The sequence below is a fragment of the Hemiscyllium ocellatum genome, chromosome 46, assembly GCF_020745735.1.
Source record: "Hemiscyllium ocellatum isolate sHemOce1 chromosome 46, sHemOce1.pat.X.cur, whole genome shotgun sequence".
Lineage (NCBI taxonomy): Eukaryota > Metazoa > Chordata > Chondrichthyes > Orectolobiformes > Hemiscylliidae > Hemiscyllium > Hemiscyllium ocellatum.
The window spans coordinates 7707891-7732698 of record NC_083446.1 but is presented as its reverse complement, the minus strand read 5'-3'; the positions used below and the strand labels follow the sequence as shown (position 1 = coordinate 7732698).

The window sequence follows — 24808 nt, the reverse complement described above, 5'->3', positions numbered from 1 at the left end:
TGTGTGAGAGGGTGCGTGTGGGTGTGTGTCTCTCTGTAGGGGTGTGTGTGTGTGTGTGTAAAGGGGTGTGTGAGAGGGTGCGTGTGGGTGTGTGTGTGTAAAGGGGTCTGTGAGAGGGTGCGGGTGTGGGTGTGTCTCTCTGAAGGAGAGTGTGTGTGTGTGTGTGTGTGTAAAGGGGTCTGTGAGAGGGTGCGAGTGTGGGTGTGTCTCTGTAGGTGTGTGTGTGTGTGTAAAGGGGTCTGTGAGAGAGTGCGAGTGTGGGCGTGTCTCTCTAGGAGTGTGTGTGTGTGTGTGAAGGGGTCTGTGAGAGGGTGCGAGAGCGAGTGTGGGTGTGTCTCTCTGTAGGAGTGTGTGTATGTGTGTAAAGGGGTCTGTGAGAGGGTGTGAGAGCGAGTGTGGGCGTGTCTCTCTGTAGGAGTGTCTCTGTATCAGGATGGAGGGGCCTGTTCCTATATTTTGTTGCCTTAGGGAGAGCTCCAAAGCACGCCCCCTGTCCACCCTGCAAAGGTGCTGCCTAACTTTAGGCCACCATTTGTGCTCTCCTTCCACAGGAAATATCCTTTCCACCCCGCGCCTGCTTCAACCATCAGGCTCCCCCCGCCACCTCCCTCCCCAAACTGGGCAGGCCCAGCCTTTCCTCCTAAGGAATACCCCATTCCCTCACTCCAAGTGTCAGTGCAGTGGAGCTGCGACGTGGCCCTACCTGCCCACCCCCAGTGCCCACCCTGGCTGATGGTCAGGCCCTCTTTGGCCCCATTGTCACAGGAATCTTCTCAAACGAGGAGCGCTCGCGCTGCGATCTGGGAGCACACCGCTCTCTTTAAAACAGAAAGCCGAGCCAAGCCGGCACAAGGTCGCCGGAAGCGAGAGGAGGCCTTTCGGCCCATCAGCGTGCAAGCCCGCTCTGTCATGCCGCGAGATAATGGCCAATCTCTGACCTCGTTCCTCATGCCACCTTTACCTGGCAAGGGGTTTTCTGAACATCACTCTGAAAGGGCTGGCCCTAATCATCTGATCGTAACATATAGGAGCGGAATTAGGCTATTCGGCCCATCGAGTCTGCCCTGCTGTCGGCTCGTGGCTGATGGTTCTCTCAGCCCCTCCGTTCTCCTGCCTTCCCCCTGTAAGCCATGATCCTCCGCCCTGTGTGGGGATGGTGGGATTAATCTCCCCGACCGCGGGGAGGCGAGGCCGGGCCCGCTGGGCGCTCGACTCAGTCCCGCCGACCCCCAGGCTGGAGGCTTCGGGCAGAGGGACGTGCGTTCCGCGCGCTGACCGCCGCCAGCTCGCTCCAGGGAGCGGCCCGGGTGCAGCACCAGCAGGATCCCGCGAGCGGGAGGTGGATGATGGGTATCCCTCTCTCTTCCAGATGGAGCAGTTCATCCAGTACCTGACCGAGGCCACGGTCAACGCACAGATCTTCCCCCACGTGGTGCAGGGCTTCCTGGACACCAATCCGGCCATCCGAGAGCAGACGGTCAAGGTGGGTCAGTGAGGGGGGGGAGGGGGGATACTCTCCCCCTGTCAGTGAGGGTAGGGGGATACTCTCCCCCTGTCAGTGAGGGTAGGGGGATACTCTCCCCCTGTCAGTGAGGGGGGGAGGGGAGACACTCTCCCCCTGTCAGTGAGGGAGGGGAGGGGGACACTCTTTCCCTGTCGCTGTGGGTCAGCGAGCTACTCCCAATGAGGGGGGAGTGGGGGGGATGCCCTCCCTGTCTCTGCTTGTCCCCAGTTTCCCGCCCTCGGGGGTCCCACCCCCCCGTTGCTGGCAGGGTGTGGAGTCGGGGGCTGAGCTGCCCACATTTGCTCAGCCGCCATGTCGTGCCCCTTGGAGCAGTCGGTCATGAGCTGCCGCCTGGCGGAGGTGGAGACCCCTAACGGTCTGATTTGTCGCTTCATCGTCATCAAACGATCAGACGGACCTGTCCCCCTGCAGTGGGATTCCCAGCCGGGAGCCCCTTCCCCACCCAGAGCGTTAGCCTCAGCCCCTGGGTTACGAGACCAGTGCACCCGATTACAGGTCAGGGGATGTCCCTTGGTGAGGTGGGTAAGCGAGGACGTGCCAGTGCATTAACCTCTCCAGGCCCTTCCCCACCCCAACCACCAGCTGGTTACGGTGCGGGAGACGGCCATTCAGCCCATCGTGTGGGCACTGGTACTGAGAGGGCTGGCTGGCCATTGGGAGAGCTGGAAGCAGCTCATTTCGATTCCCGCTGCCGTCTGTGATCTCCCCGTCGGCCCTCCCGGCATTGCCGGTGAGGCTCCGCGTCTACTGTCCTGGAGAAGGTCGCTCTCCGCCACCTCTTGCTGCCGGGAGAGGTTCGCAGGCCCAGCGGCGGTGGGGGATTTCCGAATGGCGCTCGGCTGCGTCAGACCCGCGCGCTCTCTCGCTGACCACCGCCGGCTCAATTCTCCCCTTGCCTCTGCTTCCAGTCCATGCTGCTGCTGGCCCCCAAGCTCAGTGACAGCAACCTGAACGTCGAGCTGATGAAGCACTTTGCCCGGCTGCAGGCCAAGGATGAGCAGGGCCCGATCCGCTGCAACACCACCGTCTGCCTGGGGAAGATCTCCTCCTATCTCAACGCCAGCGTGAGTACTGGTGCGCTCGCCTCGGTCACAGCTCACTGCTCTCCAGTCACCGGCACCACGCGAAGCATGGCCTCGTCCCGGTGAGATTCGCCGGCAAGCGCGGCCTCAGCCCGGTGAGATTCGCCAGGAGGTGTGACCTTATCCCCTGGGGGTGGGGGAGTAGATTCCCCCAGGAATTGTGTCCCCGTCCCAGGGGGGAACGGGGGGAGTTCCCCTGGGAGGTGCGTCCCCGTCCCAGGGGGAGTTCCCCTGGGAGGTGCGTCCCCGTCCCAGGGGGGAGTTCCCCCGGGAGGTGCGTCCCCGTCCCAGGGGGGAGTTCCCCCGGGAGGTGCGTCCCCGTCCCAGGGGGGAGTTCCCCTGGGAGGTGCGTCCCCGTCCCAGGGGGGAGTTCCCCTGGGAGGTGCGTCCCCGTCCCAGGGGGGAGTTCCCCTGGGAGGTGCGTCCCCGTCCCAGGGGGAGTTCCCCCGGGAGGTGCGTCCCCGTCCCAGGGGGGAACGGGGGGAGTTCCCCTGGGAGGTGCGTCCCCGTCCCAGGGGGAGTTCCCCCGGGAGGTGTGTCCCCGTCCCAGGGGGAGTTCCCCTGGGAGGTGCGTCCCCACCCCCAGGGGGAGTTCCCCTGGGAGGTGCGTCCCCGTCCCAGGGGGGAGTTCCCCCGGGAGGTGCGTCCCCGTCCCAGGGGGGAGTTCCCCTGGGAGGTGCGTCCCCGTCCCAGGGGGGAGTTCCCCTGGGAGGTGCGTCCCCGTCCCAGGGGGAGTTCCCCCGGGAGGTGCGTCCCCGTCCCAGGGGGGAACGGGGGGAGTTCCCCTGGGAGGTGCGTCCCCGTCCCAGGGGGAGTTCCCCCGGGAGGTGCGTCCCCGTCCCAGGGGGGAGTTCCCCCGGGAGGTGCGTCCCCACCCCCAGGGGGAGTTCCCCTGGGAGGTGCGTCCCCACCCCCAGGGGGAGTTCCCCCGGGAGGTGCGTCCCCGTCCCAGGGGGGAGTTCCCCCGGGAGGTGCGTCCCCACCCCCAGGGGGTGTTCCCCCGGGAGGTGCGTCCCCACCCCCAGGGGGAGTTCCCCCGGGAGGTGTGTCCCCACCCCCAGGGGGAGTTCCCCCGCGAGGTGCGTCCCCACCCCCAGGGGGAGTTCCCCCGGGAGGTGTGTCCCCGTCCCAGGGGGAGTTCCCCTGGGAGGTGCGTCCCCACCCCCAGGGGGAGTTCCCCCGGGAGGTGTGTCCCCACCCCCAGGGGGAGTTCCCCTGGGAGGTGCGTCCCCACCCCCAGGGGGAGTTCCCCCGGGAGGTGTGTCCCCGTCCCAGGGGGGAGTTCCCCCGGGAGGTGTGTCCCCGTCCCAGGGGGGCGTTCCCCCGGGAGGTGTGTCCCCACCCCCAGGGGGAGTTCCCCTGGGAGGTGCGTCCCCACCCCCAGGGGGAGTTCCCCCGGGAGGTGTGTCCCCGTCCCAGGGGGAGTTCCCTGGGATGTGTGGGGGATTCCCGGGAAGCGTATCTGTGTTTGTAACCGTTTGTCAGACAGATCGGCCTTTTCACTGTGAGGCCCTGTCCAGCAGCATGTCAGTAATTCCATGGTTCCCCCTGCTTCCAGACCCGACACAGGATCCTCATCTCTGCCTTCTCACGAGCGACAAAGGATCCGTTTGCTCCGTCCAGGGCCGCTGGTATCCTGGGCTTTGCTGCCACACACAGTTACTATTCCATTAATGACTGTGCCTATAAAATCCTGCAGGTGCTTTGTCCACTGACAGTGGATCCCGATAAGAACGTCCGGGATCAGGTAGGCAGGCTGACGTACCTCTCTCTCTATCTCTGTCTCTCTCCTTCTGTCCCTTCTTCCCCACCTCTCCCTGCTTCTCTCCCCCCGCCCCTCTCTTCCCCCAACCCTCCAACTCTGTGTCCCTTCCCCCCCCCACTTCTGTCTCTCTCCCTCCTCTCCCCCCCCCCCACCCCGTGTCTCTCTCTCTGTCTCTCTCTCTCTCTCTCTCTCTGTCTCTCTCTGTCTCTGTCTCTCTCTCTCTCTCTCTGTGTCTCTCTCTCTCTGTCTCTCTGTCTCTCTCTCTCTCTGTCTCTCTCTCTCTCTCTCTCTGTGTCTCTCTCTCTCTGTCTCTCTCTCTCTCTCTCTGTCTCTCTCTCTGTCTCTCTCTCTGTCTCTCTCTGTCTCTCTCTCTCTCTCTCTGTCTCTCTCTCTCTCTCTGTCTCTCTCTGTCTCTCTCTGTCTCTCTCTGTCTCTCTCTGTCTCTCTCTGTCTCTCTCTGTCTCTGTCTCTCTGTCTCTGTCTGTCTCTGTCTCTGAGACAATCTGATCCTGTTGTGCTGTATAAACTGGTTGAGAGCACCTTGATAAATGCTCAGGTGTGTTTGCTCCGTGCCTGGGGGGAGGGTGTCACGCTTAAACATCTCGGCGTCAGGGTCAAGGGTGAGCCCCTTCAGAGTGAGTGAAGGAGATTATCCTTCACTCGCAGGGTGGTGAACCTGGCAAATGCTCTGATCCAGGAGGACTGTGGACACTCAGACATTGAGCGGGTTCAAGACTGAGATTGAGCGAGATCTTTGGATAATCGAGGCACCGCTGGATAATTACCTACCTTTATGCATTTTGTGATCTCCAGCACCTCCTTTTCTGTCATGTGGACGTTTTTGAAGACACCAGTCTTTATTTCCCAGAGTTCCCTAGCTTCCATGTCTGTCTTCACAGTAAATACTAATCCAAATATTCCTTTAGGATCTCGTCCGTTTTTTTAAAAATTCCCAAACGGGATGAGGGCGCCACTGACCGGCCCAGCATTCATGGCCCATTGCTAATTGTTAAGAATCATTGCTGTGGGTCTGGAGTCACGTGTAGGCCCAGACCGGGTAGTTCCCTTCCCTAAAGGGACATTAGTGAACCAGATGGGTTTTTCCCAACGGTCAGCAATGGGTTCATGGCCATCATTAGACTTCTAATTCCAGATATTACTGAGTTCAAATTCCCCCATCGTCTGTAGTGGGATTGAACCCAGGTCTCTAGAACATTCCTTGGATTAACAGTCTAGTGGTAATGCCACTAGGCCACGGCTTTCCCCTCTCCTGTGATTCAACACACACAGCTTCATAGATCTTTAACTCTCCCTAGTTACTCTTCTTCCCTTAGTACACATGTAGAATCTTTTTGGATTCTCCTTAACCTGATCTGCCAAGCTATCTCATGCTCCCTTTCTGCCTTCCTAATTTCCCTTTTAAGTGAACTTCTGCACCTCCTATCCTCAAGGGATTCACTTGACCCACCTGCCTGTACCTGTCATATGTCGTCACTTGACCTGTGCCTCAATATCTCTCGTCGTCCGATGCTTCCCACTCCTGCCAGCCTTACCCTTCACCGAATCAGAAACGTGCTGTCCCTGAATTCACATCGTCCCACTTCAGAAAGCCTCCCGCTTGCCCGGCGTCCCTTTCCCTGCGATCAGCCTGCCCTCCCCGGGTCGACGTTTGAAAGTTCCTGTCTGATACCGTCAAAGTTGCCCCAGTTTCGACCGTTAAGCTGTGGGCCAGGCCGATCCCTTTTCCTAACGATTTTAAAACGAAAAGAATGACGGTCGCTGGTCCCAAAGTGCTCCCCTCCGAAGTCTTCGAATGAGCGTCTCATCTCGCTGCGTTCTCCCCGGGACTGTAGAGGCGCAGACCATCTGACTGACCTCCAGGGGCAGCAGCAAGGCACACACGGCCATGGGCTGAGTGCTGGCAAATGCTTGGCCAGCACGGATGTGTTTCGGCCTTTGTCTTCATCATGCACATCTCTGAAAGATGTTTCCATGTGACAGTGAGGCCACATGACTGGGCCTTTTGAGTTAACTAGAGGGCGAGCTGGGCCGAGGTGTGTAGGGTTTGGTGGGTGTCGCTGTTGTCCAGCAGCGTCCCCCGTTACTTCGGTGGGTTTTCTTTTTTTTTTAAACCCTCTTCCTCTCCGGCCGACCCTCAGCCATTTTTCTTCCCTGTCCCTTCAGGCCTTCAAAGCGGTGCGGAGCTTCCTGGCAAAGCTTGAAACGGTCTCGGAAGATCCGTCCAAACTCCCCGATGTCGGTGAGTGAGTCGACGGGGGGGTTAGATCTGAGGGAAGAGTGCTTTCCGAGCAGGAGCGGGACGTTCCCCCACTGCCTGTTTCGGGTCCCTGGTAAAACGGGCTGAGTCAGGTCCCAGAATGAGGCCCACCTTGATGGATCAGCCATTTAATGTTTGCAGTTGGTTAACTGATGGGCAACAGATGCTCTTCAACGACAGGAGTTTATTACATAGAATTTTAAAAAGCGAGCTTTGAGGCGATTTGTAGCTCAGGTTGAGGTGCTGGTTGTAGGCTTGCTCGCTGAGCTGGAAGGCTGGTTTTCAGACGTTTCGTCACCATACTGGGTAACATCTTCAATGAGCCTCCGGATGAAGCATTGGTGGTGTAGCCCACTTTCTGTTTGCATGGTTGGCTTTCCTTGTGTTGGAGATGCTGTCCCCAACCCGAGGAAACCCAAACATAGAAAGAGAAAAACGGGCTACACCACCAGTGCTTCATCCGGAGGCTCACTGAAGATGTTACCTAGTATGGTGACGAAACGTCTGAAAGCTAACCTTCCAGCTCAGCGAGCAAACCTACATCCAGAATTTTAAAAACACACAAAGCAAGCGGTCTAAATATAGATGGCACAGCAAAATGGAGTCTGAAGGTTTATTTCCCAACGCTGTCTGGAGCCCAGGGAAATAACACAGCAATGTTTCTGCTTAGCTGGCAGTTCCTTCGTGGGCGCAGTGCAGTGACTCCTTCTCAGTTCTGCCCTTGGGAACTTTCCACAAAGCCGAGAGCCCTAAACGTTACTCGTTTCGGATGACCTGCAGCGCTCGAACCAAGCTCTCCTGCTTCGGAAGCTTTACAAGCTTAAACCCTGAGAGAGAGAAACAACTTCTTTCTGACCTCATCCCTGGCTGAACTATCATGTCACTCGCTTCGTCCTGGGTTCTCTGAACTGACGAGAGCCTGAAGTGTTTGCCCCTCCCTGCGATGTTTCCTGTCTTTATTTCTTTGCTGCTACGCACTCTCCCTGGCGTCCAGGCGAAGGTAGAACACTGCCTCCCAGACATAAACACTGGATGTGGGCTTGCTCGCTGAGCTGGAAGGTTCATTTCCAGACGTTTCGTCACCCTACGCGGTAACATCTTCAGTGGGCCTCCAGGCGAAGCACTTATGATGAATCCCTGCTTTCTAATCATATGTTTGGGTTGGTGATGTCATTTCCTGTGACGCCATTTCCTTTTTCGGGGGGTTTGAGGCGGGGTCTGACTCAGTGTGAGCACTTTTCTAGATATCGCAGCTCACTGCGGAGGGGTGGTTAGCACAGTGGAAATCAGACCCCTAAAAGATGAAAGATTTTATCAAAGTGCGCAAAATTTCCCAATTTGCCAGGTTAACAGAAAACACAGTATATTTAGCGAGGGTGACTATTTATCACATGTAGCTGCACATGATGAACCGATGACATAACTCGATGAGTTGAAATTCCAACCCCCTTGTAAACCTTCCCCCTCCACCACACACAGGGAAAAAAGACATGGTGTTATGGATGGTGGGGAAAACAGGAGGCAGCTGAGAGGTTTCTGTGCATTGGTTTCACTGAGGTGAACCCTACAGCTTGCTGCTCTTCAGTCACTCTCCTCCAGGTACTTTCCCTTTTCTTGCACGAGGTACAGAGCCACTGGTCCGTGACTTAAGTCTCCACTTTCTCGGCAGCCACAGCAACTGGTGAGGGCAAACAAACTGGCTTCTTTCAGCTCCTTCCAACTGCAGCGAGACACCCACCTCCCTCACTGAGAGTCTGGAGGGTCTCGGCCATATCGTTCACACCCACAAGCTGCTCCGCTACTACCTGGGGGTTGGAAGGCAGAAGGGGACTTGGCTGGTCGCCGCTGCACAGATCTATCAGCTATCTCTTGCTGGCCGAATCCAATCCTGTGTACACGCACCCATCTGTAGTAATCTCCCCCATTGCTTTAACCAATAGCTGTGAAATTGTCAGGTAACTTGTTTCTACAAAGTCAGGGTTCCCTTCCGCAATGCTGTTTTTTTTTAAAAGAAATACTCCTTTTCACATTTCAGCCCGCAGTCAAAAAATATTCGTGCATAATTGAACAGCAGCGCAGGGGCCTGTTATCACCTGCTTACTGACGCGCGATGGGTTTAGATAACGCTTCAGAAAGACTCCGGTCCCTCTATTCAACGAAAGAATGTCCTCAGCGGGAGTAACTATCTGCCTCCAACTCAAAAGCCAGGTTCCCAAAAGGATGTTGGTGCAGGCTTATCCCAGGGACTGTTCCGGAGTCCATTTGCAGTTTGATTCGTTCGCGGGTGGGAACGTAACGCAGGGCCGTGTCAATGTGGCCAGCCATAACCACGGGGAACGTTTGTATTTTGGGTCCTAAAACCTACACCCCGCGTGGGATCAAGTTCATAAGTAGGTGCACTCGTAAATCGTTGATCCCACGGCTGTATTTCATCGTACCCAGCTTCCTGCTTTTTTTGTATTGAACGGATCCTTTTTGTGCTCCCCACACGCTTGCCGAGACCCCTAAACCATGAAGGAAGTAAGAGTTGTATCAATAATGCCAGACTACTGGGGCAGGCCGCTGTCACCCCGAGGGAGTGCTGCCCTGTCACAGGGGCCTATATCGTTCCGGTGGAGTTCCTTGGGGTGAAGCCCAATGTTGTCGCTCGGCTGACTCGACCCTCGTCTTGTTTCACAGAGAAAGACATCAACTCCGCCTCATTGAACCCCGCGGGTGCCCTGATGGCGGGCAGTTGGGCAGGTTGGGCAGTCACAGGAGTCTCCACCCTCACCTCAAAGTTAATCCGAGGGAATCCAGCCACTGCAGCTCAGGCCCCTGGAGACAAGACGGAGCCGAGAGAAGGTGTCGTTTCGTTTCGTTTCTGCCGGGCTGTTTGCGTTTGGTTTTTTTTATCGTTTATTGCATTTCCATCCCCACAAGTGCACGTGCCAAATAGACTTTTCTCTCTGGAGTGTAAACACCATTGGAGAAGCACCAGAGAGATTGACTGGAAAGAGATCTCTGTGTTTTTCTATTCCCTAATGGGACCTGGTGTGGCCCCCACGCCTAACCCCACCCCCATTCCCAGCTCCAGCCCCACACCAGGTTCTAGCTTCCAGCCCTGCTGTACTTTCACCATCCCTCCAGACCTCCCCCTCTCTGAGGATGAAAGATCAGTCCTCAGCAGAGGCCTCACCTTCATCCCCCTACACTCCCGGATTAACGAGTTCAACACGCGGCGAGACATCGAACAATTCTTCCGCTGCCTTCGCCTCCGTGCCTACTACCTCAACCAGGATTCTCGCCCACCCTCTGACGACCCCTTCTCCCGCCTCCAACACACCCCATCCGCCTGGACACCCCGTGCTGGCCTCTTAACCCCCTCAATCTCTTCATAGCCAACTGCCGCCGCGACATTAACCACCTCAACCTCTCCACCCCTCTCACCCACTCCAACCTCTCACCCTCGGAACGTGCAGCCCTCCACACCCTCCTCTCCAACCCCAACCTCACCATCAAACCGGCAGACAAGGGAGGTGCGGTGGTAGTTTGGCGCACCGATCTTTACATTGCTGAGGCTAAACGCCAGCTCGCGGACACCACCTCCTACTGCCCCCTTGACCATGACCGCACCCCCCATCACCAAACCATCATCTCCCAGATCATCCATAACCTCATCACCTCAGGGGATCTCCCATCCACCGCCTCCAACTTCATAGTCCCACAACCCCGTACCGCCCGTTTCTACCTCCTGCCCAAAATCCACAAACCTGACTGCCCCGGCCGACCCATTGTCTCAGCCTGCTCCTGTCCCACCGAACTCATCTCTGCATACCTCCACACAGTCCTGTCCCCCTTAGTCCAAGAACTCCCCACCTACGTTCGGGACACCACCCACGCCCTCCACCTCCTCCATGATTTTCGCTTCCCCGGTCCCCAACGCCTTATCTTCATGATGGACATCCAGTCCCTGTACACCTCCATTCCCCATCACGAAGGACTCAAAGCCCTCCGCTTCTTCCTTTCCCGCTGCACCAACCAGTACCCTCCCACTGACACCCTCCTTCGACTGACTGAACTGGTCTTCACCCTGAACAACTTCTCTTTCCAATCCTCCCACTTCCTCCAAACTAAAGGAGTAGCCATGGGCACCCGCATGGGCCCCAGCTATGCCTGTCTCTTCGTAGGATATGTGCAACAGTCCATCTTCCGCAGCTACACTGGCACCACCCCCCACCTTTTCCTCCGCTACATCGATGACTGTATCGGCGCTGCCTCGTGTTCCCACGAGGAGGTTGAACAGTTCATCCACTTTACTAACACCTTCCACCATGACCTCAAATTTACCTGGACCGTCTCAGACTCCACCCTCCCCTTCCTAGACCTTTCCATTTCTATCTCAGGCGACCGACTCAACACAGACATTTACTATAAACCGACCAACTCCCACAGCTACCTGGACTACACCACCTCCCACCCTGCCCCCTGTAAAAACGCCATCCCATATTCCCAATTCCTTCACCTCCGCTGCATCTGCTCCCAGGAGGACCAGTTCCAATACCGTACAACCCAGATGGCCTCCTTCAAAGACCACAATTTCCCCTCAGCCGTGGTTGACGATGCTCTCTACCGCATCTCCTCCACTTCCTGCTCCTCCGCCCTTGAGCCCCGCCCCTCCAACCACCACCAGGACAGAACCCCACTGGTCCTCACCTACCACCCCACCAACCTCCATATACATTGTATCATCCGTCATCATTTCCGCCACCTCCAAACAGACCCCACCACCAGGGATATATTTCCCTCCATTCCTCTATCAGCGTTCCGGAAAGACCACTGCATCATCAGGTTCACACCCCCCATCCAACCCAACCTCCACTCCCGGCACCTTCCCCTGCAACCGCAAGAAATGCAAAACTTGCGCCCACACCTCCTCCCTTACTTCTCTCCAAGGCCCCAAGGGATCCTTCCATATCCATCACAAGTTCACCTGCACCTCCACACACATCATTTACTGCATCCGCTGCACCCGATGTGGCCTCCTCTATATTGGGGAGACAGGCCGCCTACTTGCGGAACCTTTCAGGGAACACCTCTGGGACACCCGGACCAACCGCCCCGTGGCTCAACACTTCAACTCCTCTTCCCACTCCACCGAGGACATGCAGGTCCTTGGACTCCTCCATCGCCAGACCATGGCAACACGATGCCTGGCGGAAGAGCGCCTCATCTTCCGCCTAGGAACCCTCCAACCACAAGGGATGAATGCAGATTTCTCCAGCTTCCTCATTTTCCCTCCCCCCACCTTATCTCAGTCCCAACCCTCAGACTCAGCACCGCCCTCTTGACCTGCAACTTCTTCCTGACCTCTCCGCCCCCCACCCCACTCCGGCCTATCACCCTCACCTTGACCTCCTTCCACCTATCGCATTCCCATGCCCCTCCCCCAAGTCACTCCTCCCTACCTTTTATCTTAGCCTGCTTGGCACACCTTCCTCATTCCTGAATAAGGGCTTATGTCCGAAACGTTGAATCTCCTGTTCCTTGGATGCTGCCTGACCTGCTGCGCTTTTCCAGCAACACATTCTCAGCTCTGATCTGCAGGCCTCACTCTCTCCTCGGGCTTTTACAATAGTTAATATCGGGTTAGAGTTTTACTCCAGATTGAATCATTCAGTTTTGATTCAGAGTTCACTGTCTGCTAAGAGTGAGATTACAATCCTAAACTCCAGAAGGGTCGCTCAGTGGTTAGCGCTGCTGCCTCACGGCACCAGGGACCTAGGTTCGGTCCCACCCTCGGGCGACTGTGTGGAGTTTGCACATTCTCCCCGTGTCTGGGTAGGGTTTCCTCCGGGTGCTCTGGTTTCCTCCCACAGTCCAAAGATGTGCAGGTTAGGGTGGATTGGCCATGCTAAATTGTCCCATTGTGCCCAGGGATGTGCAGGTTAGGGTGGATTAGCCATGCTAAATTGTCCCATAGTGCCCAGGGATGTGCAGGTTAGGGTGGATTGGCCGTGCTAAATTGTCCCATAGTGTCCCAGGGATGTGCGGGTTAGGGTGGATTGGCCGTGCTAAATTGTCCCATAGTGCCCAGGGATGTGCAGGTTAGGGTGGATTGGCCGTGCTAAATTGTCCCATAGTGCCCAGGGATGTGCAGGTTAGGGTGGATTGGCCGTGCTAAATTGTCCCATAGTGTCCCAGGGATGTGCGGGTTAGGGTGGATTGGCCGTGCTAAATTGTCCCATAGTGTCCCAGGGATGTGCGGGTTAGGGTGGATTGGCCGTGCTAAATTGTCCCATAGTGTCCCAGGGATGTGCAGGTTAGGGTGGATTGGCCGTGCTAAATTGTCCCATAGTGTCCCAGGGATGTGCAGGTTAGGGTGGATTGGCCGTGCTAAATTGTCCCATAGTGACCAGGGATGTGCAGGTTAGGGTGGATTGGCTGGGTTCCAGGGGCCCCTCTTCAGAGGGTTGGTGTGGACTTGATGGGCCAAATGGCCTGCTCCCATGCTGTTGGGATTCTCTGATTAGCGTATAAAACTGTCCTCTCCAGAAAAGAGAAGTGGTCTGATCGAGGGTCTCGCAGACTTTGACGAAAAGATTTGATAAACGGGGGCATGGAGCAAGGTGTTTCCTCTGAAGGGCAAGGTCACAGTTCAGGGTGGTCAATGTGAGATTCATCAGGAACATCGGGAAAATCAGCATCACGGAGGCCAGGTGCTGGCATGGAGGAACCCAGCTTACCCCTCAGGGACACCTCAGCTAAACGGACAACTAGGCATGGGCTACAAACACCCACAACCTTTCTGTTTGAAGGTGGAGATTTCTAATACTGTAACATGGAATGTTCAAGGCAAGCAGGACTGACACGTGGAGGAGAGAGTGAGGGCAGCAGATGCTGGACATCGGAGCTGAAAATGTGTTGCTGGAAAAGCGCAGCAGGTCAGGCAGCATCCAAGGAGCAGGAGATTCGACGTTTCAGGCATGAGCCCTTCTTCAGGAAATGAACTCATTCCTGAAGGGTTGGTCTGTCTGTCTGTGTCTGTCGGTCTGTCTGTGTGTGTCGGTCTGTCTGTCTGTGTGTGTGTGTCTGTCTGTCTGCCTGTGTGTGTGTGTCTGTCTGCCTCTGTGTGTGTCTCTCTGTGTGTGTCTCTGTCTGTCTGTCTGTACTTGGGGTAAACGGCCTGTTTCTGAGCTCTGCGTGTGCCGCAGTAACGTTTTGCCCCTGTGTGGGATCTCGCTTTGGCAGAGGCTGATGACAGACTGGGCACCGCAGCCACCAGTCCGGCAGCACCGACTCCCGCCCAAGAGGCAGCTGACCAGGAAGACCTGGCCGACAAGTGGGACGATGAAGACTGGGGCAGCCTGGAGGTAGGTGGTGATCTCCCCCAGGCACCGTGCACGGGGACCACCTGCCAGCCCCACAAACCCAGTTGCAGTTTGTCTGCTGTGGCCTTTCTGTGTGTCTGTTGCTCGCTCCCACCCCTCTGTCCCCTCGCCTGGGGGAAACCGCTCCCCTCAGTCTGATTTAAAACCCGAGGAGTCGGTCTGGGAAGGTGGACTGGAGCAGTGGTCCTGACTGGGTGTAATGAGAGGAGACGGGCTGGATGAGAGAATGTGGGGTGTTGCTTTGTCCTTGTATGTTGGCTGCTGGGGGATAGGCAGTGACTCCCCAACAGAGGCAGTCCTGCCCGTGGAAGGGAAGCAACCTGATTGGCCCAGATTCCCTCCCCCACCGTTCAGCGTCAGCCCACTGCGCTGAAAGGCCGTACTGCTGGTTAACGGCAGAGTCCTCCCAGGTCAGTACCGCCATCATGTCTGCAGGAAGGGAGACTGTGGAGCTCGTTCCCACAGGGCCAGTGGCTGAGGTGGACAAGGGTGAGGGCCTTTGAAAACTGCACAAGGGCACAAGTGGGGTGGGCTGTGAAAGGAGGTGGGAAGAGGGTTTGTCTGGAGCAGCAGTGCAGAGGAGATGGACCGAATGGCCTGTGTCCTGAGCTGGGCGCGTTATTTAACACAGCGCTGCAGTTTGTCCATCACAAAGTACTGATAGGTTCACTTTCCGAGTGGTCCCGACAGCCACTGCCCGGCCCGTTCCAGCTCAGAGCGGTGAGGAACCGCAGCTCATCTTCCAGCAGGAGAGCTCGGAGCAGGAGGAGGCTGTCTGGCTCCCTCGAGACTGTTCCACCATTCAGCACCATCAGGGCTGATACTTTCATGGCCTGAGCTCCACTTACCTGCCCTCTCACCCTCACCCTTCATTCCTTTAGTGTTCAAAACATCAAAGCTTTAAAAATATTTACTGAAGTAGCGTCAACCACTTCACTGGGCAAGGAATTCCACAGATTCACAACCCTCTGGGTGAAGAAGTTCCTTCCCAATTCAGCCCTAGATCTGCTCCCCCTAATCTTAAGGCTGTGCCCTCTTGTCCTAGCTTCACCTGCCTCTCCACTTCTGTCTTATCTATTCCCTTCATAATTTTAGATGTTCCTATCAGAGCCCCCCTGATTCTTGCAAATTCCAACGAACACAGTCCCAGTCTACGCAGGCTCTCCACATAAGCCAACCCCCTCAACTCCGGCATCAACCTGGGGACCCTCCTCTCCACCCCCACTAGTGCCAGTCCATCCTTCCTCAAGTAAGGAAAACAAAACTGTACACAGTACTCCGGGTGTGGCCTCATGAGCACCCTGTACAGCTACAACATAACCTCCCTGCCTTTAAACTCAATCCCTTCAGCAATATGGGACAAAATTCCATTTGCCTCCCTAATTACCTGTTGTACCTGCAGACCCATGTGATTCATGTACAAGGACACCCAGGTCCCTCTGCACTGCTACATGCTGCAACATTTTACTATTCAAGTAATAGTTCTTTTTAGCGCTATTCCTACCAAATTGGATGACTTCACGTTTATTAAAATCGTATTCCATCTGCCGGATCTTGGCCCACTCACTGAAAGTATTTTATGTTGCTCTGCAACGTTGCGCAGTCCTGTGCACACGGTGCCCTTCAGTGTCCCCTTCGGGTTACCAGGCTGCCTTCCACTCCAAACCGTTTCTCTCGATCCGAACCTCTCCCGGTTCGGGATTGGCCGTTTTCCTCCCACTGAGGGCGAACAAACCCGGCTTCCCACAAGCAGACAGCAAGAGGCGGGCACAGAGAGAAGCTGAAGAGGAGGCAAGTCTGCCATGTGGTGGCAGCAGTTGGCTACGGCTGGCCCTTAGGACTTGCAAGAGTTGCTTGCTTAACATGGGTGTGGGGTGGGGGTAACATTACTGGGCAAGTTACCCAGAGAGCCGCAACGGTTTCACTAATGCCCTGCAGACATCCTGTGACTCCAGACTCCATAGCGACGGGGACAAGAAATACCAGCCCATCCTGGAATCGGTTTAAGATCAACCAAGACTCAGGCGCCATGTCTGCAGGAGATAATTTCAAGTGTACTTTCGGCATTTGCAGAACGTCTCAGCCAGCGGAGACAAGGATCCAAGTCCCGTGGCCTCAGACTGGGACACCGCTGGCTGGGGTGTGGACGACAGCTGGGAGCCCAAGGCCGACCAGGATCGAGGTCCCGCCGAAGCAGACAGCTGGAACACCGAGTGGGGGAATGAGCTGATGCTGAGTCACAGCAAAACGCTGAAGGTCCGAGCCTCCGCCAGCCGCCAGGAGGTACGCTTGGCGAGCGAGTACAACTGGGACGGAACCAACAGCTCGAGCAAAGAGGAGGACCTGTTCGCGACGCTGAGTCAGCCATCGTCCACCAGCCAGGTGAGTGCTGTATATCTACTATGAGTACCGTATCAGAGGGACCACACCCCAGCCCCCCGGGACAGCGACAGGTCAATACTGTATACACTGTCTGATCAAACACCCGCCCGGGACAGGGACAGGTCAATACTGTATACACTGTCTGATCAAACACCCCCTGGGACAGGGACAGGTCAATACTGTATACACTGATCAAACACCCCCCGGGACAGGGACAGGTCAATACTGTATACACTGTCTGATCAAACACCCCCCGGGACAGGGACAGGTCAATACTGTATACACTGATCAAACACCCCCCGGGACAGGGACAGGTCAATACTGTATACACTGATCAAACACCCCCCGGGACAGGGACAGGTCAATACTGTATAGACTGTCTGATCAAACACCCCCCGGGACAGGGACAGGTCAATACTGTATACACTGATCAAACACCCCCCGGGACAGGGACAGGTCAGTACTGTATACACTGATCAAACACCCCCCGGGACAGGGACAGGTCAATACTGTATACACTGTCTGATGAAACACCCCCCGGGACAGGGACAGGTCAATACTGTATACACTGTCTGATCAAACACCCCCCGGGACAGGGATAGGTCAATACTGTATACACTGTCTGATCAAACACCCCCCGGGACAGGGACAGGTCAATACTGTATACACTGATCAAACACCCCCCTGGGACAGGGACAGGTCAATACTGTATACACTGTCTGATCAAACACCCCCCGGGACAGGGACAGGTCAATACTGTATACACTGTCTGATCAAACACCCCCCGGGACAGGGACAGGTCAATACTGTATACACTGTCTGATCAAACGCCCCCCGGGACAGGGACAGGTCAATACTGTATACACTGATCAAACGCCCCCCGGGACAGGGACAGGTCAATACTGTATACACTGATCAAACACCCCCCGGGACAGGGACAAGTCAATACTGTATACACTGATCAAACACCCCCCCCCCCCGGGACAGGGACAGGTCAATACTTTATACACTGATCAAACACCCCCCGGGACAGGGACAGGTCAATACTGTATACACTGTCTGATCAAACACCCCCCAGGACAGGGACAGGTCAATACTGTATACACTGATCAAACACCCCCCGGGACAGGGACAGGTCAATACTGTATACACTGTCTGATCAAACACCCCCCGGGACAGGGACAGGTCAATACTGTATACACTGATCAAACACCCCCCGGGACAGGGACAGGTCAATGCTGTATACACTGTCTGATCAAACACCCCCCGGGACAGGGACAGGTCAATACTGTATACACTGATCAAACACCCCCCGGGACAGGGACAGGTCAATACTGTATACACTGTCTGATCAAACACCCCCCGGGATAGGGACAGGTCAATACTGTATACACTGTCTGATGAAACACCCCCCCCGGGACAGGGACAGGTCAATACTGTATACACTGTCTGATCAAACACCCCCCGGGACAGGGACAGGTCAATACTGTATACACTGATCAAACACCCCCCCCGGGACAGGGACAGGTCAATACTGTATACACTGTCTTATCAAACACCCCCCCGGGACAGGGACAGGTCAATACTGTATACACTGATCAAACACCCCCCGAGACAGGGACAGGTCAATACTGTATACACTGTCTGATCAAACACCCCCCGGGACAGGGACAGGTCAATACTGTATACACTGTCTGATCAAACACCCCCCGGGACAGGGATAGGTCAATACTGTATACACTGTCTGATCAAACACCCCCCGGGACAGGGACAGGTCAATACTGTATACACTGATCAAACACCCCCCCGGGACAGGGACAGGTCAATACTGTATACACTGATCAAACACCCCCCGGGACAGGGACAGGTCAATACTGTATACACTGATCAAACACCCCCCGGGACAGGGACAGGTCAATACTGTATATGCTGATCAAACACCCCCCGGGACAGGGACAGGTCAATACTGTATACACTGTCTGATCAAACACCCCCCGGGATAGGGACAGGTCAATACTGTATACACTGATCAAACACCCCCCGGGACAGGGACAGGTCAATACTGTATACAATGTCTGATCAAACACCCCCCGGGACAGGGACAGGTCAATACTGTATACACTGTCTGATCAAACACCCCCCGGGACAGGGACAGGTCAATACTGTATACACTGTCTGATCAAACACCCCCTGGGACAGGGACAGGTCAATACTGTATACACTGTCTGATCAAACACCCCCCGGAACAGGGACAGGTCAATACTGAATACACTGTCTGATGAAACACCCCCCCCGGGACAGGGACAGGTCAATACTGTATACACTGTCTGATCAAACACCCCCCGGGACAGGGACAGGTCAATACTGTATACACTGATCAAACACCCCCCCCGGGACAGGGACAGGTCAATACTGTATACACTGTCTGATCAAACACCCCCCCCGGGACAGGGACAGGTCAATACTGTATACACTGATCAAACACCCCCCGAGACAGGGACAGGTCAATACTGTATACACTGTCTGATCAAACACCCCCCGGGACAGGGATAGGTCAATACTGTATACACTGTCTGATCAAACACCCCCCGGGACAGGGACAGGTCAATACTGTATACACTGTCTGATCAAACACCCCCCCCGGGACAGGGACAGGTCAATACTGTATACACTGATCAAACACCCCCCGAGACAGGGACAGGTCAATACTGTATACACTGTCTGATCAAACACCCCCCGGGACAGGGATAGGTCAATACTGTATACACTGTCTGATCAAACACCCCCCGGGACAGGGACAGGTCAATACTGTATACACTGATCAAACACCCCCCGAGACAGGGACAGGTCAATACTGTATACACTGTCTGATCAAACACCCCCCCGGGACAGGGACAGGTCAATACTGTATACACTGATCAAACACCCCCCGGGACAGGGACAGGTCAATACTGTATACACTGATCAAACACCCCCCACCCCGGGACAGGGACAGGTCAATACTGTATACACTGATCAAACACCCCCCGGGACAGGGACAGGTCAATACTGTATACACTGATTAAACACCCCCCGGGATAGGGACAGGTCAATACTGTATACACTGATCAAACACCCCCCACCCCGGGACAGGGACAGGTCAATACTGTATACACTGATCAAACACCCCCCGGGACAGGGACAGGTCAATACTGTATACACTGTCTGATCAAACACCCCCCGGGACAGGGACAGGTCAATACTGTATACACTGATCAAACACCCCCCGGGACAGGGACAGGTCAATACTGTATACACTGTCTGATCAAACACCCCCCTGGGACAGGGACAGGTCAATACTGTATACACTGTCTGATCAAACACCCCCCGGCACAGGGACAGGTCAATACTGTATACACTGATCAAACACCCCCCGGGACAGGGACAGGACAATACTGTATACACTGATCAAACACCCCCCTGGGACAGGGACAGGTCAATACTGTATACACTGTCTGATCAAACACCCCCCGGGACAGGGACAGGTCAATACTGTATACACTGATCAAACACCCCCCGGGACAGGGACAGGTCAATACTGTATACACTGTCTGATCAAACACCCCCCGGGACAGGGACAGGTCAATACTGTATACACTGATCAAACACCCCCCTGGGACAGGGACAGGTCAATACTGTATACACTGATCAAACACCCCCCGGGACAGGGACAGGTCAATACTGTATACACTGATCAAACACCCCCCGGGACAGGGACAGGTCAATACTGTATACACTGTCTGATCAAACACCCCCCGGGACAGGGACAGGTCAATACTGTATACACTGATCAAACACCCCCCGGGACAGGGACAGGTCAATACTGTATACACTGATCAAACACCCCCCGGGACAGGGACAGGTCAATACTGTATACACTGATCAAACACCCCCCGGGACAGGGACAGGTCAATACTGTATACACTGATCAAACACCCCCCCCCCGGGACAGGGACAGGTCAATACTGTATACACTGTCTGATCAAACACCCCCTGGGACAGGGACAGGTCAATACTGTATACACTGTCTGATCAAACACCCCCCTGGGACAGGGACAGGTCAATCCTGTATACACTGATCAAACACCCCCCGGGACAGGGACAGGTCAATACTGTATACACTGATCAAACACCCCCCGGGACAGGGACAGGTCAATACTGTATACACTGTCTGATCAAACACCCCCCGGGACAGGGACAGGTCAATACTGTATACACTGTCTGATCAAACACCCCCCGGGACAGGGACAGGTCAATACTGTATACACTGATCAAACACCCCCCTGGGACAGGGACAGGTCAATACTGTATACACTGTCTGATCAAACACCCCCCGGGACAGGGATAGGTCAATACTGTATACACAGTCTGATCAAACACCCCCCGGGACAGGGACAGGTCAATACTGTATACACTGATCAAACACCCCCCTGGGACAGGGACAGGTCAATACTGTATACACTGTCTGATCAAACACCCCCCGGGACAGGAACAGGTCAATACTGTATACACTGATCAAACACCCCCCGGGACAGGGACAGGTCAATACTGTATACACTGTCTGATCAAACACCCCCCCGGGACAGGGACAGGTCAATACTGTATACACGGTCTGATCAAACACCCCCCGGGACAGGGACAGGTCAATACTGTATACACTGATCAAACACCCCCCGGGACAGGGACAGGTCAATACTGTATACACTGTCTGATCGAACACCCCCCGGGATAGGGACGGGTCAATACTGTATACACTGTCTGATCAAACACCCCCCGGGACAGGGACAGGTCAATACTGTATACACTGTCTGATCGAACACCCCCCGGGACAGGGACAGGTCAATACTGTATACACTGTCTGATCGAACACCCCCCGGGACAGGGACAGGTCAATACTGTATACACTGTCTGATCAACCACCCCCCCCCCCCGGGACAGGGACAGGTCAATGCTGTATACACTGTCTGATCAAACACCCCCCGGGACAGGGACAGGTCAATACTGTATACACTGATCAAACACCCCCCGGGACAGGGACAGGTCAATACTGTATACACTGTCTGATCAAACACCCCCCGGGACAGGGACAGGTCAATACTGTATACACTGATCAAACACCCCCCGGGACAGGGACAGGTCAATACTGTATACACTGATCAAACACCCCCCGGGACAGGGACAGGTCAATACTGTATACACTGATCAAACACCCCCCGGGACAGGGACAGGTCAATACTGTATACACTGATCAAACACCCCCCGGGACAGGGACAGGTCAATACTGTATACACTGATCAAACACCCCCCTGGGACAGGGACAGGTCAATACTGTATACACTGATCAAACACCCCCTGGGACAGGTACAGGTCAATACTGTATACACTGTCTGATCAAACACCCCCCGGGACAGGGACAGGTCAATACTGTATACACTGTCTGATCAAACACCCCCCGGGACAGGGACAGGTCAATACTGTATACACTGATCAAACACCCCCCGGGACAGGGACAGGTCAATACTGTATACACTGATCAAACACCCCCCGGGACAGGGACAGGTCAATACTGTATACACTGTCTGATCAAACACACCCCGGGATAGGGACAGGTCAATACTGTATACACAGTCTGATCAAACACCCCCCGGGACAGGGACAGGTCAATACTGTATACACTGATCAAACACCCCCCGGGACAGGGACAGGTCAATACTGTATACACTGATCAAACACCCCCCTGGGACAGGGACAGGTCAATACTGTATACACTGTCTGATCAAACACCCCCCGGGACAGGGACAGGTCAATACTGTATACACTGATCAAACACCCCCCGGGACAGGGACAGGTCAATGCTGTATACACTGTCTGATCAAACACCCCCCGGGACAGGTACAGGTCAATACTGTATACACTGATCAAACACCCCCCGGGACAGGGACAGGTCAATACTGTATACACTGATCAAACACCCCCCTGGGACAGGGACAGGTCAATACTGTATACACTGATCAAACACCCCCTGGGACAGGGACAGGTCAATACTGTATACACTGTCTGATCAAACACCCCCCGGGACAGGGACAGGTCAATACTGTATACACTGTCTGATCAAACACCCCCCGGGACAGGGACAGGTCAATACTGTATACACTGATCAAACACCCCCCGGGACAGGGACAGGTCAATACTGTATACACTGATCAAACACCCCCCGGGACAGGGACAGGTCAATACTGTATACACTGTCTGATCAAACACCCCCCGGGACAGGGACAGGTCAATACTGTATACACTGTCTGATCAAACACCCCCCGGGACAGGGACAGGTCAATACTGTATACACTGATCAAACACCCCCCGGGACAGGGACAGGTCAATACTGTATACACTGATCAAACACCCCCCTGGGACAGGGACAGGTCAATACTGTATACACTGTCTGATCAAACACCCCCCGGGACAGGGATAGGTCAATACTGTATACACAGTCTGATCAAACACCCCCCGGGACAGGGACAGGTCAATACTGTATACACTGATCAAACACCCCCCTGGGACAGGGACAGGTCAATACTGTATACACTGTCTGATCAAACACCCCCCGGGACAGGAACAGGTCAATACTGTATACACTGATCAAACACCCCCCGGGACAGGGACAGGTCAATACTGTATACACTGTCTGATCAAACACCCCCCCGGGACAGGGACAGGTCAATACTGTATACACGGTCTGATCAAACACCCCCGGGACAGGGACAGGTCAATACTGTATACACTGATCAAACACCCCCCGGGACAGGGACAGGTCAATACTGTATACACTGTCTGATCAAACACCCCCCGGGATAGGGACGGGTCAATACTGTATACACTGTCTGATCAAACACCCCCCGGGACAGGGACAGGTCAATACTGTATACACTGTCTGATCGAACACCCCCCGGGACAGGGACAGGTCAATACTGTATACACTGTCTGATCGAACACCCCCCGGGACAGGGACAGGTCAATACTGTATACACTGTCTGATCAACCACCCCCCCCCCCGGGACAGGGACAGGTCAATGCTGTATACACTGTCTGATCAAACACCCCCCGGGACAGGGACAGGTCAATACTGTATACACTGATCAAACACCCCCCGGGACAGGGACAGGTCAATACTGTATACACTGATCAAACACCCCCCGGGACAGGGACAGGTCAATACTGCATACACTGTCTGATCAAACACCCCCCGGGACAGGGACAGGTCAATACTGTATACACTGATCAAACACCCCCCGGGACAGGGACAGGTCAATACTGTATACACTGATCAAACACCCCCCGGGACAGGGACAGGTCAATACTGTATACACTGATCAAACACCCCCCGGGACAGGGACAGGTCAATACTGTATACACTGATCAAACACCCCCCGGGACAGGGACAGGTCAATACTGTATACACTGATCAAACACCCCCCTGGGACAGGGACAGGTCAATACTGTATACACTGATCAAACACCCCCCTGGGACAGGTACAGGTCAATACTGTATACACTGTCTGATCAAACACCCCCCGGGACAGGGACAGGTCAATACTGTATACACTGTCTGATCAAACACCCCCCGGGACAGGGACAGGTCAATACTGTATACACTGATCAAACACCCCCCGGGACAGGGACAGGTCAATACTGTATACACTGATCAAACACCCCCCGGGACAGGGACAGGTCAATACTGTATACACTGTCTGATCAAACACCCCCCGGGACAGGGACAGGTCAATACTGTATACACTGTCTGATCAAACACCCCCCGGGACAGGGACAGGTCAATACTGTATACACTGTCTGATCAAACACCCCCCGGGACAGGGACAGGTCAATACTGTATACACTGATCAAACACCCCCCGGGACAGGGACAGGTCAATACTGTATACACTGATCAAACACCCCCCTGGGACAGGGACAGGTCAATACTGTATACACTGTCTGATCAAACACCCCCCGGGACAGGGATAGGTCAATACTGTATACACTGTCTGATCAAACACCCCCCGGGACAGGGACAGGTCAATACTGTATACACTGTCTGATCAAACACCCCCCGGGACAGGGACAGGTCAATACTGTATACACTGATCAAACACCCCCCGGGACAGGGACAGGTCAATACTGTATACACTGATCAAACACCCCCCTGGGACAGGGACAGGTCAATACTGTATACACTGTCTGATCAAACACCCCCCGGAACAGGAACAGGTCAATACTGTATACACTGATCAAACACCCCCCGGGACAGGGACAGGTCAATACTGTATACACTGTCTGATCAAACACCCCCCCGGGACAGCGACAGGTCAAT

General features: G+C 55.0%; 1 protein-coding gene across 2 annotated transcripts in view; it reads left to right on the top strand.

Annotated features, from left to right (window-relative positions):
- Nucleotides 1–24808, top strand: part of scyl1 (SCY1-like, kinase-like 1) — a 67327-nt gene that overhangs the window by 24595 nt on the left and 17924 nt on the right. The window contains exons 9-15 of one of the 2 annotated variants that reach the window (XM_060855369.1): nucleotides 1370–1483; nucleotides 2434–2589; nucleotides 4307–4354; nucleotides 6557–6632; nucleotides 9330–9494; nucleotides 13881–14002; nucleotides 16094–16402. In XM_060855369.1, coding sequence (XP_060711352.1) covers nucleotides 1370–1483; nucleotides 2434–2589; nucleotides 4307–4354; nucleotides 6557–6632; nucleotides 9330–9494; nucleotides 13881–14002; nucleotides 16094–16402 — 990 coding nt within the window. Of the gene's footprint in view, nucleotides 1–1369; nucleotides 1484–2433; nucleotides 2590–4165; nucleotides 4355–6556; nucleotides 6633–9329; nucleotides 9495–13880; nucleotides 14003–16093; nucleotides 16403–24808 lie in introns of both variants that reach the window. The other variant, XM_060855368.1, reaches the window with a different exon arrangement.